This window comes from Podarcis pityusensis (assembly GCF_964106645.2).
Source record: "Podarcis pityusensis genome assembly, chromosome: 15".
Classification (NCBI taxonomy): domain Eukaryota; kingdom Metazoa; phylum Chordata; class Lepidosauria; order Squamata; family Lacertidae; genus Podarcis; species Podarcis pityusensis.
Window position 1 is genome coordinate 24756152 of NC_138040.1, and position 12700 is coordinate 24768851.

General features: G+C 49.3%; 1 protein-coding gene and 1 long non-coding RNA gene across 2 annotated transcripts in view; one reads left to right on the forward strand and one right to left on the reverse strand.

Moving 5' to 3' along the window:
* LOC308464377 overlaps window positions 1–12700 on the reverse strand; it is a 532762-nt gene that overhangs the window by 512876 nt on the left and 7186 nt on the right. The window lies entirely within an intron of this gene.
* Window positions 300–10898, forward strand: THY1 (Thy-1 cell surface antigen). Its single transcript, XM_080983734.1, has 4 exons — window positions 300–425; window positions 8383–8456; window positions 9278–9616; window positions 10755–10898. The coding sequence occupies exons 2-4, from the start codon at window positions 8420–8422 to the stop codon at window positions 10865–10867; spliced, it is 489 nt and encodes a 162-aa protein (XP_080839860.1). The 5' UTR covers window positions 300–425; window positions 8383–8419; the 3' UTR covers window positions 10868–10898.

Genomic DNA, 12700 nt, shown 5'->3' on the forward strand with positions numbered 1-12700 from the left:
GAGATAAGGGTTGCCCCATAACCACCCATGGAATCTGTATTTGTGGAGCTCAGCCTAACCAAACGTCTTCTGGGAAGTCCTCAAGTAGAACCTGAGCCCACCAACCAACCTGAGCCCTCTCCCCAGCTGCGAGTCCCTAAAACAGAGGCACACCTTAGAGACGCAGCCCAGCCACCACGGCTGTCACTTCCGCCTCTCCTTCCCGGCCGTGTACCACGTGGCGTGGGAGGGGGCTCCAGAAGCTGCTGAAGGCGCTCTCCCCACCCCTGCAGAGAAGTCCGCTTTGTACCGCAGGGGGTGGGGCTGCGTGGGCGGGGCGTGTCCCGGAGCCCCGCCCCTCCTCCCTGTCGCCTCGTGCAGCAGTCTCTCGCCTTGCCCCAGACTGCAGGAGCCAGAGACGCGCAGCATCCTCGCTCCGGACGCAGGTAACGGGGCTCGCTTTTCGCCAGGGGACCGTCGGAGGAGCCCATCTCCAGGGTGGGGCGGCTGCAGGAGGAGGGCAGGGAGGAAAGGGGGTTCGGCGGGAAGCGGAGACCACTGTCCCTTCTCTTGTTCATATTTTCTTGCCCCCACCCCCGGGAAATTTTGGAGACGTGAGGCCGCAGAACCGGAGGCGGAGGGTGGGGTGGGCGATGAAGAGAGGTGGAAGAAGATGGAGTAGGAAAGGTGGGATGGAGGAAAGGAGCGGTTAACCGCCCGGGGGAAATGAACGCACGAATAAAAAAGACTGCATTCCTTTGCGCAAAGGTACAAGCACAGCGTTTACTCGTGAGCAAACGTGCCCAATATTGCTCTGTTAGGGAGAGACAGAGCCGAGGAAGAAAGAGATGAGCATGGAGGAGGAAAGAGGCGAGTGGAGGAGCAACGAAGGTGGAGGAGAATAGATCTGGGATGCAGGCAAGGGCAGGGAAAGGGGGATGGAGATCTCGCTTGAAGCGGCGAGCGATGCCCTGCAAAGGAGCAGGATTTCCAGACGGAAAGCAAAAACGTCAAGGAGTCTCCTGTCACCTTAGAGACTAACCCTTTTATTGCGCTTTTGTGGACCAGACTCCGCTTCCCCAGAGAAAAGGACGGCAAAGGGGGCAGGGTTGGGTCTCTTACGCTTTTGCTTCCTCTGCCTTAGTGACCCTCTCGGGTCCCCTCTGACGCAGCAGCAGCAGCCCCGGAGGGCGACACCATTGGGCGCTGCCATCTTTCTCATCACCCTAGAGCTTTTCTTGGTATTCTTATGAGGGTCTCCCTGTGGGAGGGGGCTGCCACCCCGCCCTTCCTCTTGCAGATTTGCCCGTTCTTCCGCCTTACAGACCCCACCGCCACATGCAGAAAGTGTTGGGAGGGAGGAGGAGAAATTCGTCGCCTGCCCAGAAATGCGTGTGTGTGTGAGAGAGAGAGAGGCTGTACTGATGGAACGGATCCGGCATCCGATTTCCAAGACTGTCTAACGCGGGCATACTTGCTGTATCAGCGCCACATGGCTGGCGGGGGGGTTGCTGCAGTATCCCCCACAGGGTAGAGAGCCGTTGCCCTCAAACCAGTAACCTGATCTCCTTGGGTGGCGGACTCCAGCTGGGTGTCAGGAGCGCTGCGGTCTCCGCGCCAAGGTCTAGGAATGTGGAAAACGCAGGTGCAGTCTGGGAAGGCTGGGTGCGGGACATGGCGGTGCCGCAGACCCTGTGCCAAGCGCTCTGCTGGCGAGGCTTTTTCCGCAGCTGCCTGTTCTGCAAGGGCAGCACCTTAGCCAGCCCTGCAGCAACAGCATGGTGGACTGCATTGCTGGTGCAGTCTAGACCGGTCCTTCGATATCCTGTGGGGTAGGCGTTATTAAAGTGGGGGGCAAGGAAGCATCAGCACAGGCTGTTGTTGTTGTTCAGGCTGTGGCTTGCCAGATCTGCAGGCTGGCTGCAACTGACAGCAGTTTGGTCTGTCTCTTTAGCTGGTGACCAGGGAGGAACCTTCTCCAGGTCAGCGCAGCTCCTTTATAGGAACATACAGCAGTCTTTACAATGAGCCATAGGTCTATGTAGCTCAGTACTGCCCACACTAAATGGCAGCAACTCTTGGGGGTTTCGGGCAGGAAATCCTGGAGAGCTGCTGCCAGTTGGTGTGGGATATACAGAGCTACATGGACCAATGATCTGGCTCAGTATCAGCCAGACCATTGGTCTGTCTAATTTAGTATCATCCGTTCTGCAGGCAGAAAACCACGCATAGGATTAGTGTTTTGGCTACACTCACTTGCAGTGGATTTTCAGGTGGGACATATCCAGCCCTGCTTGGAGGTGCCAGGAAACTTTTGCGTGCAAAGAAAATACCCTGCCACTCAGCTGCGCCACTTCCCCACAAACCCAGGACATCGCACAGCTCGAGAGAAATGGCCTAAACTAATTGCAGGGCTATGAATTCTCCTACTGTCTGCCTTGAAAGACTTTATTTGTTCCTAGTGTTCACTGGGCTGGTTCTGCATAAACAGTGCACTCAGGCTATGCCCAGTGGTGCTATTCTTACAACATGGGTGTAGCTGACCAATCACGTCGGTTCTGCCAAATTTTGTCCTTGCTCAGGGTGCCATATTACCAAAGTCTGCTCCATACGGAGCGTGCCTGTTGATGTAGGGCAGGAGGGAAGCAGCAAGACAAAGGCAGGCTTGATATCAATTTAAGGCATGACTGTTAGGAAAAGGGGAGGATTTGGGGTGTGCAGTAGATGGAAGCGGTTCGTAACAACAGATGTCCGTCTGACAAGCCCATGTCTGCCTCCTCCAAATTCCTATTTCTCTTATTTATTTATTTATTTATTTATCCCACCCTTCCTCCAAGGAACTCAAGGTGGCGTACATGCTTCTCTGCTTCCCCATTTTATCCGCACAACAGCCCTGTGAGGTAGGCTAGGCTGAGAGACGATGACGAGCCCAAGGTCACACACCCTGTAAGCTTCATGGCATGGTGGGAATTTGATCCCAGGTCCTACTTGGGCAAACTAACCAGAAATACCACACTGGCTCTTAAATATTCCTTCTCATCTCTCTCTCTCTCTCTCTTCCCCACCCTTCCTCTCAAGGTTCCTTTCAGGGACCTTGGGAAGCTACCTGATATTGAGTCCCACAATTTGTCCATCCATTTCTGTATTATCTACCCGGACTGGCAGAAGCTCTCCAGGGTTTCAGGCAGGGCTGCTTCCCAGCCGTACATGGAGAAGCAGGGATAGGACCTGGGACCTTCTGCATGCAGATTAGAGGCTCTGCTGCTCAACTATGAGCGTAGCTCAGTGGTAGAGCATCTGCTTTGCATGCAGAAAGACTCAGGTTCAATCCCCGGCATCTCCTGTCTTTTAAACGCTGGAGAGCTGCTGCCAGTCGGTGTAAACAGTACTGAGCTGAATGGACCAATGGTCTGACTCAGTATAAGGCAGCATCCTATATCCCCCTCCTTCCATGAGCTTTAGTTTTACTAATTAGCAACCCAGTGGGCCTGCTTTGAAAGGGGGGAGGTAGATGGTGCTCTTGGAGCAAGATAAAACCTTCTGCGTCCTTTTCTGATGCAAATCACACACACACACCCTTTTTATATCTGTATTTTTACTCCACAGAGCTAATAGCAGTGGTGGAGGTGTGGGGAGAAATTGGCAAAAGGTCACACCGAGGGAAAGGGTTCAATTAAACCCCCTTCCCCACAGCAGACCTTCCTGGGTATTCAGAACAGCCGCTCACATACACAGCCCAACTGCTAACTCATTAAAAAAATTAATGGGTTGTGTCCTAATTCTCGCTCTCCAGCATTAAATCTGCTTTGTGCCTGTGAGTCATCTTGTAACATATCTTCCCACCGCGGAAGTCAGCATGGGCTGCAGCTACTCAAAACAACAGAAGGGATAATTTTGGGGTACGGGGGGGGGGAGCCTCTTCAGCTACAGAGGGGGCGGGGGTCCCTTGCAAGCTGATGAGCCACATTGGCTCAATTTCAATTTATTTATTTGTTTGCTGCATTTATATCCCTCCTTCATCTTCCAAGGAACTGAAGGTGATGTGCATGGGTTCTCCTCTTCCCCGTTTCATCTTCACAACAACCCTGTGAGGTGGGTTAGGCTAAGAGAGGATGGCTGTCCCAAGGTCACCCAGTGGAGCTTCATGGCTGAGTGGGGATTCCAATGCAAAACCCTAAAAATACAGTGGTACCTCGGGTTAAGTACTTAATTCGTTCTGGAGGTCCGTTCTTAACCTGAAACTGTTCTTAACCTGAAGCACCACTTTAGCTAATGGGGCCTCCTGCTGCCGCTGTGCCACCGGAGCACAATTTCTGTTCTCATCCTGAAGCAAAGTTCGTAACCCGAAGTACTATTTCTGGGTTAGCGGAGTCTGTAACCTGAAGCGTCTGTAACCCGAGATACCACTGTACAAAGTTAGCCCCTTGAGAAGGCTCTGGGTCATGGAAGGGGCCGCTGTCACCCTCTGGATGTTACTGGTCTCCATCAGTCACAGAGGGCATGGCCAGTGGTTAGGGGTGATGGGAGTTGTAGTTCGGGAACAGAGGTGGGGAACCTCAAGCCTGGCATAAGGCACCTTCCTTTGTTTTTGTTATGCAAAATGGCTTTAGCTCAGTGGGAGAGTGTCTGCTTTGCATGCTGAAGGTCCCAGGTTCAGTCCCTCACCCTGGCTTCTCCTGGTAGGGCTGGGAGAGGCCCCTGCCTGAAACCCCCATAATTGCAGACAATACTGAAATAAATGGACCAGTGCTCTGACTCGGTGGGAGGTAACCTTTACTGCTTAGTAAAGGTAAAGGGTAAAGGGACCCCTGACCATTAGGTCCAGTCGTGACCGACTCTGGGATTGTGGCGCTCATCTCGCTTTACTGGCTGAGGGAGCCGATGTTTGTCCTCAGATAGTTTTTCCGGGTCATGTGGCCAGAATGACTAAGCCACTTCTGGCGAACCAGAGCAGCGCACGGAAATGCTGTTTACCTTCCCGCTGGAGCGGTACCTATTTATCTACTTGCACTTTGACATGCTTTCGAACTGCTAGGTTGGCAGGAGCAGGGACCGAGCAACAGGAGCTCACCCCATCGCAGGGATTCGAACTGCCGACCTTCTGATTGGCAAGTCCTAGGCTCTGTGGTTTAACTCACAGCGCCACCCACGTCCCTTCTTACTGCTTAGTACTCTGGGTAAAAAAAAGAAAGAAAATCAGAGTGGGAGACATCAGCACAGACCTTTTACAGAGAAAATGACCCCCGTTGCACTGCATATTCTCTCCTTGAGCTGCTGGCAATGCCTTCTGCCACTAGGGGTCCCCAGACTTTTGAGGGTTCCCAAGGAGGCATGTTTTGGCAGCGTGAGAAACTGCCATGGGCACTGTTGCCATGTGGGCTCGACAAATCACGAAGACAAAAAAATATGGGTCACCTAGATGGTGGCACATGGAAAACAAAGCAAAAAGGCAAAACACGTGTTCACACCCTATCTCCCCCTGCTCTCCGGAAATGCACAATGCGCTCTCTAAAAAACAATAATACATTAAAAGCCAGGCAAGCCACACAAACACGGACACTCCAGCCTGCCTGAAACAGCAAAACTCATATGCCAAAATCAAAACCCCAAAACAGGCAACACCCAAAGGACCTTGTCTTGTAAATCTGCTCCTCCCAAAGCAAAACTTCATACAGGTATGAACAAGGAAACAAGTGAAATAAAAGTGTAGAAAGCTGCCTCCTTATCAGGTCCTTCTAGACTAGCATTGTCTGCACCGACTGGCAGCTCTCCAGGATCTCCAACAGAGAAAGGCCTTTTGCACCACTAGCTACTCGATCCTCTTAACTGGAGTTGTGGCTGTTCAAACCTGAGACCTTGGTACTCAATACCTCCTTCCCTCCCCTTGCAGCACAGACCAGCAGGAAAGGTGTAGAAGGAGGCAAAAGACCCAAAACCCTTTGATTGCCACAGCAAAAGGGCACAGGCTTGAAATAACTGCATAGCTTTCTGCTTCTTTGCCCTGCCTCCATTTCCCTCCCGCTGCTGTTGTTTTTCCCTGTGTCTTATTGTAAGCCCCTTGGGTTCAGGGACCTGTCAGACCTGTGCCTTCTAAAGCAACCGAGTTGTAAAGCTCAGGGAGGTTTGCTCAGGCATCCTGCTTTCAGTGCTGCAGGGAGGGGACAGCATGAAGCAGAGAGCCCTTGAGCATGTGCAGAGTGCTGCTCCTTGCTCACTCCAGTCCTGATGTATCTGGGATTATGAGGAACTGTCTTTCAGAGTGTATAACTTTCTAAGAAAGGCTGGAGTATCCAGAGAGTCTTTCTGAAGACAAAGTTGGGCAGGGGTAGGGTGTTTTTGAGGCCTATACTGACTCCAGCTACAAAAGCTGAGGCTGCTGAACAGACTCGTGGGCTGGGGTATCGTTTAGAGCTTTTTGTTACTGTTTTTGATCTCAATCTTTCAGTATCTTGATTTTTAGATCTTACGATTTGTGTGGAAATTTGGTTGTCTACTTTTGGGTGTGTTTTGTTTATTGTTTATGAGTACTTTTGTTATGTTTGTAATTATGTAAATCACTTTGTGAGCCACCTTGAGCATAATTTTAACTACGGAAAGACAGCATACAAATAAGATGATGTTGATGATGATGATGAAGAAGAAGAAAGCGAGTTGGGGTGGGGAGAGAACCAAGCATTTTAGCCATCTTCCTGAAATAAGAAGAACAGGCAGGGGCTAGGAGCCAAGTGACAATAGGTTTTTCAAAGCCAGATGAAAGACTGGAGTTCAAATCATTCTCCTTGCCAAAGGAGCAAGCCAACTGCTAGCAGCTGTGAAACCCTTGATGGATCTGCCAATACTGACGCAATGAAATCTAAGTTTTATGTTTGTACAGCAGGCTGCACGCCCCTCTCTAACCTGCATCCAGATAAGCAAGAGGCGTGCTTAGAGTTCAAGGACAAATTCCAGCCAGGCAAAAGCATTCACAGATTATGTGGAACAGGGCCGGCAAGGGGTGTTGCCTGGAGAGGGGAGTGGCTAGTTAAGAGACAGAGCTTGAATCATAGAATCAAAGAATTGTAGAGTTGGAAGGGACCCTGGAGGCTCATCTAGTCTAACCCTCTGAAGTTCAGGAATCTTTTGCCCAGCATGGGATTCAAACCCTTGACCCTGAGATTAAGAGTCTCATGCTCTAGTGACTGAGCCACTCTGAAGAGAACCCCAAGGCCTGATAGACATCCCGGAGGGCCTCATTCAGCCCTAGGTCTGAGGTTCCTCTCCCCTCCTCTATACCTTCCTTCTGCCATGCCAGAAGGGGCAATAATATCCCACTGAGAGACGCTTTTGATGGCTGCCCCACGACTAGAGGCTTCCTATTTCTGGAGGTTCTCCGAAGGCTGAGTAACCTCTAGGAATGTTGGGTCTGGGTTGGCAGAGAGAGAACATATTTCAGAGTCCCTCTGCTTTGCTCACCTTGCCTTCTGTGGGCCAGAGGCAAGTGTGGAGCAGCCCAGTCTGGGGTTTTCCTGGTTCCAAACTGTGTTGTGTTGGAGACTTGGGAGGAAAGCTGGAAAAGACTTGAGGAGGATGCAGGGTTTTTGCAACGCCAACCGGATGGGACCAAAGGCTGCTGGGAGGCAGAACATGCACAGCAGTGATTCCCTATAGCAGGAGCTGGAAACTGTTTTGACCTCTGAGGCCACATAACATGGGTGGGCAGGGCCAGCAGCAAAAGCAGATGGGGCAATGAATGCAAATTTTACTCGGTGAACACAGCAGAGCTTGCTTCTGAGCAGATACGCCTGAGATGGCACTGCTTTGCTCATGTGGTTTATTACTTAGGGGCGGTGAGAGAGGTTATGCTGCTTCTAAGGCATCGTGCTGTCTGCTGGAGCCTAGCTGAAGAGGTTGGTGGGGGTGGGGACATAGAAAAGCAGGCTGGAGGTTTCTGCTAAAGTGATTAATAAGTTCCTTGTCCCCATGTACCCCAGAAGTGTCTAGAAGAGGCTATCTATCTATCTATCTATCTATCCAAAAGCACCTCTTTTGCCAAAAAGGCACACTCTCTCCATCTGCCTGTCTCGCTCTCTGCTTCCTCACCCGTCTCTTTGGCATCTTTCCCCACTGCAGGAGTCTTAGGATGACTCATCCCCAACTTAGCTCACCCAGTGCTGAGTCATGGTTTCCGCTGCAGGGGGAGAAGGGCCAGGTGGAGGGGAATCAAGGGCCTGAGGCGGGAAGCAAGGGGTGTGTGGCGTGTGTTGTCTAGGGAACTGCAGGCCCTCTCCCCCAAATCTAGCTTCTGCTTTCTAATAAGCTTCAGATCACCGGACCGGCTGTGTTCAGCCAGAATAATTTTTGACAATTCCCCTTTTGCCCTCCCAGTCCCATCTCTATATGATCAGGTGCCTTTTCTACTCCTAGATTCCTCCCACGCTCCACACCATAGACTGAAAGGAAGATGAAGTCCACCATTGGTATTGCAGTCCTCGTGACAGGTAAAACTCCTTGCCTTGTACTGATGTCAAGGGTGCCACTTCCTTACATGAAAAGTATTTTTTTTTAAATGCCTTGGTTCTCAAACGCCTTGGTACGCAAACAACTTGGAACCCAAACACTGCAAACCTGGAAGTCTTTCGGTTTGCGAACTTTTTTCAGAAGCCGAACATGCTCCGTTTTGAGTGTTACGCTTCCATTTTGAGTGCCACGCTTCTGTTTCAAGTTTTACGCTGAGGTCTGCCTGTTTTTGCTGCTTATTTTGCATTTTTGCAGCTCTTTTTTGTTTTGTTTTTGTGACTGTGTGCAACCCAGTTCAGCTACTGATTGATTGATTGATTGATTGATTGTGTGACTGCAGTACATTGTTTATTGCTTTCATTTTATGGATCAGTGGTCTTGTTAGCTAGTAAAATTCATGTTAGATTACTGCTTTAGGGATTGTTTTTAAAAGTCTGGAACGGATTAATCCGTTTTGCATTACTTCCTATGGGAAAGCGCGCCTTGGTTTTGGAACGCTTTGGTTTTGGAATGGACCTCTGGAACGGATTAAGTTTGAGAACCAAGGTACCACTGTAAATGAATCAAAACAATAGAAAACAGCCCCCCCCCAAAAAGGAGGTGGTGTCCTTACAGTGACCCGGAAAGGGAGACCCGAAAGGGATGCTCCCCTTTGATGAGTTAATTAACCTAACTTGATGGATTAAAAATGCTCTTGTTGTATTAATTTCACCTCCTAACTGATGAGGCTGCAGGGATTGCAGCTCAGCTCTGCAGATCATTGCTTCTCCCTGTGTTGGTGAAAACCTCTTGCCTTCCTCAGTGCTCCAAGTTGCTCGCTGCCAGAGGATTAGAAGCCTGACCGCTTGCCTGAGCGACCAAAGCCTGCGCTTGGACTGTGCGTACGAAAAGAAGACCGCTAATGCCCTGAGCTACGACTTCCGCCTGAACAGGGATGTCGGCGTGGGGGTTGTTGTTGCCAGCAACCAGAACGTCCCCAACGCCATGTACAAGAACCGGGCCAACGTCACTGTGTCCAACAACCTAGTGTGCCTTCACCTCGCGGGCTTCACCACCGCCGATGAGGGGACCTATGTGTGCAGGCTGAAGATCACCAACGATTATGAGGATAACCAAATGAAGAACATCTCAGTTTTCAAAGGTGAGGAGGCCTGGATGCGAGGCAGGAAAAGAATTCAGAGGAGCTGGTCTTGGTCCTGAAAAGGGGTGGGTGGGAGAGAAATTCAATCTCGTTTGCATCTTAACAAGAAACTTCCCAATTCACAATTAGACCAGAACACAGCTAACCTTCAAAATTCAGACTTTTCCACATTTTGCAGTGTGGTTCTTTAGCCGAATGATGTGCACAGAAATGGAAATCCAGGGGATAACATGCAAAAAAAGGCACCTATTTTAGTGAAAGCGAGACCAAAATTATTGTATTGTGGGAAGCTGCTGGCGAAAATGTGTATATTTGTCAAAATGGTGTAGCAGGAGAAATTCACACTAAACTGCTGTCAAACTTTGACAGACTTTTCTTTTTTAAGCGCAAATTGCTGCAGAATTGTGGAGAACTGATATTAAGGCTGGATAAGAATGGGAAATTTGCAGAACCAAAAATGGATGGGTTTGTTCATCCATAAGGGTGGTGAACTGTGAATGCAGGCAAAGATGTTTATTGGGTTAGATTTAAGACAGGAGGCAAAGTGACCCACCCAAATTCACAGGGGGTGGAGGGGAGGGTAGAAATCAGGTAGGCACATTTTTGGTGATTTATTTTGGGTTCATGACTTTATTTTATTATCATCATTATTAAGAATGGTACACTGAGTTAAAGTAAATAGAAAAAAATAAAAAGAATACATAAAAAACATTTTAAAAGGCAAAGGAAAACAACAGCAAGAATATGACAATGAAATATAATTATGGTTACGGAACTATATAATATGTATGTAAATGGATAAACATATGGTTTCCCTCAAGTCTACCTTGACTCATGGGTCACTATGGTTTTGATAAATACTTTCCAAATATCATTAGATTTGTCCATACATCATCTTCGACTGAAAGCAATCCGTTTGTGGGTTGCAAGAGTTGTCATATCTATCTATCTATGACTTTATTGAATGGTTCTGATAGACTGATTGCCATTCCCAAGGTGATTTCCCTCTTTTAAAAAAAAATGCTCAAACAAGTAGACGGCATAAAAGGGAAGGTGGGAATCCCCAGGCCCAGTGTTTTCATCAGGAAAACTAATGCAACCTTTCCCCACGTCTGAATGCGCCCTTTGTTTCTTGCAGACCGGCTGGAGAAATGCGCAGGAATCAGCCTCTTGATCCAAAACACCTCCTGGCTGCTGCTGCTCCTGCTCTCGTTGCCTCTCCTGCAAGCTGTGGATTTTGTGTCCCTGTAAAGAAGGAGAAGCAAGCAAAGTGGGGAGAGGGTGGGAGGGAGGGAGGGAGGATGGGGAGAGCCGGCTCAGAGCGGACTTAAACCCAACAGAGCATCGTGGCCCTGTCCTTTTTTCATTGTTGTTCTTGTTCCAGAAAGAGGCAGCCGATAAGGAGGACGGTTTGACGCCAAACCCCGATTGTATCTCTTAATATTATCTCTCTATATCTCTATATAGCCGCATAGCTGATGAAAGTGACTGATTTGCGCTAAAAGCCAGTATCATGCCGCTACATTCAAGCAATGGGTCACCGGTGGGGACGGACAGGAAAAGGGGGGGGGATCCTCAGCTCCCCATCCGGAAATCAAGCATGGCAGAATTTATGTGCCACTGCCCTTTTTTTTTTTTTTTTTTTTTGTCCCACCCCATGCCAACTTTGACTATTTCAGTTCCTCTCTTTTTTTGCCCACCTCCCCCAAATGTGCCCTGCTTTTTGAGGGCGCTGCTGGTCTTCTGCAGCTTTGTCTTAGAGACTCGAGGGAAGGAGGCAATGCCAGCGAGCCTCAGCATGCTTTTTAAATTTAAAACCAAAGAGGTGCACAGCAAAACGTAGAGGGGGCAGGCAGGGAGGGTTCAGCCCCATGTGGGCATAGAGCAGGGGTAGCCAACGGGATCTTAGACTCCAACTCCCATCAGCGCCCAGCCTGCGTGGCTGTTGACCAGGCATCATGGGAGTTGTGAGGGCAACAGCATGCATCGAGAGCCTGCATATTTCTTGCAAACCACTTATAGGTTTAAGTACAATCAGTGCATACATTTCGTTAAAGTCCACAGCGGTCTTTATTGCAGCGTGGCCTCCTTATCTGCTGGGAATCCTCCGCAAGAGAATGGGAAATCTTTTGCACCCAGGGTTAGGTTGCAAAAGCAATAGCAGAAGCTTGCAGATTCACTACCGGGGATGGGCACTGGCTGCTGAACGAAGGAGTCATAGCTTTAGTGGCATGGAAATCATGTGTTTGCATGCAAAAGGTTCCAGATTCAATCCCTGCCAACCTGTCACTGTTTGCTAGGGAGCAGCAGTGAGGGAAAGAGTTGTATGCTGTGACTTTCATTTGTTTGTTTTCATGCACGGCTTGTGGGCTTCCTAGTGTGGGCAAGTGCAGAAAGTTGGGTGCTGAGCTCAGGTGCAAATGACCCAGCAGGGCTCTTCTTACATTTGGAAGAGCAGCGGGTGGGTGAGCTTCAAACTTGCCCATCATTTGCTCTGCATAACAGGATCCTCGAATTGGCTGGGTTCCGTGAAGGAGAATTAAAATCACTCCTAGCCCAAGCAACTGTTATGCTAACCCTGGTTTGTTTGTTTTTTAAGGAAGATTTTAAAATTATTGTTGTTGCACGGCACCCCAGTCTCCAAGTCATGTGAGATTCCAGCAGTTCCAGCTGCTTACCCAGGGTTCGTGGAAATGAGGCATGGCAGAGACTGTGTTGTCTTTAATATATATGGTTTATTTACACATATATACAACCTGAGCCTATGAAGGAGGTGGTCACAGCTTCAGCACTTCAAAAAGGTCATGTTTCTCCCATAGTCACAGCCTTGGATCCAAACAGACATCAAATATTGCTTTCTAACATTGCTCTCCCTCTCTTTCTTCAGCTTGCTGCTTTCCTTCTAGGACACATCTCTCCTCACCTCTCAACCCTAAACTCTGGCTTTATCTGTTGAGGGAGGGGGACCCACCCATTCGCAATCTAGCACAAGCCCTTAGGTCTTTTGTTCTCTTAATGGCCCATCACCCAGGAGGGTAGCCTGACTTGATTAGCTTTTGAACACTTGCTGAAACAAGAGATTAG

Coding starts and splice junctions, on each gene's coding strand:
- THY1 (XM_080983734.1), top strand. CDS start 8,420: ATGAAGTCCACCATTGGTATTGCAGTCCTCGTGACAG. Junction 8,457..9,277: donor TATTGCAGTCCTCGTGACAG/GTAAAACTCCTT, acceptor TGCCTTCCTCAG/TGCTCCAAGTTGCTCGCTGC. Junction 9,617..10,754: donor GAACATCTCAGTTTTCAAAG/GTGAGGAGGCCT, acceptor TGTTTCTTGCAG/ACCGGCTGGAGAAATGCGCA.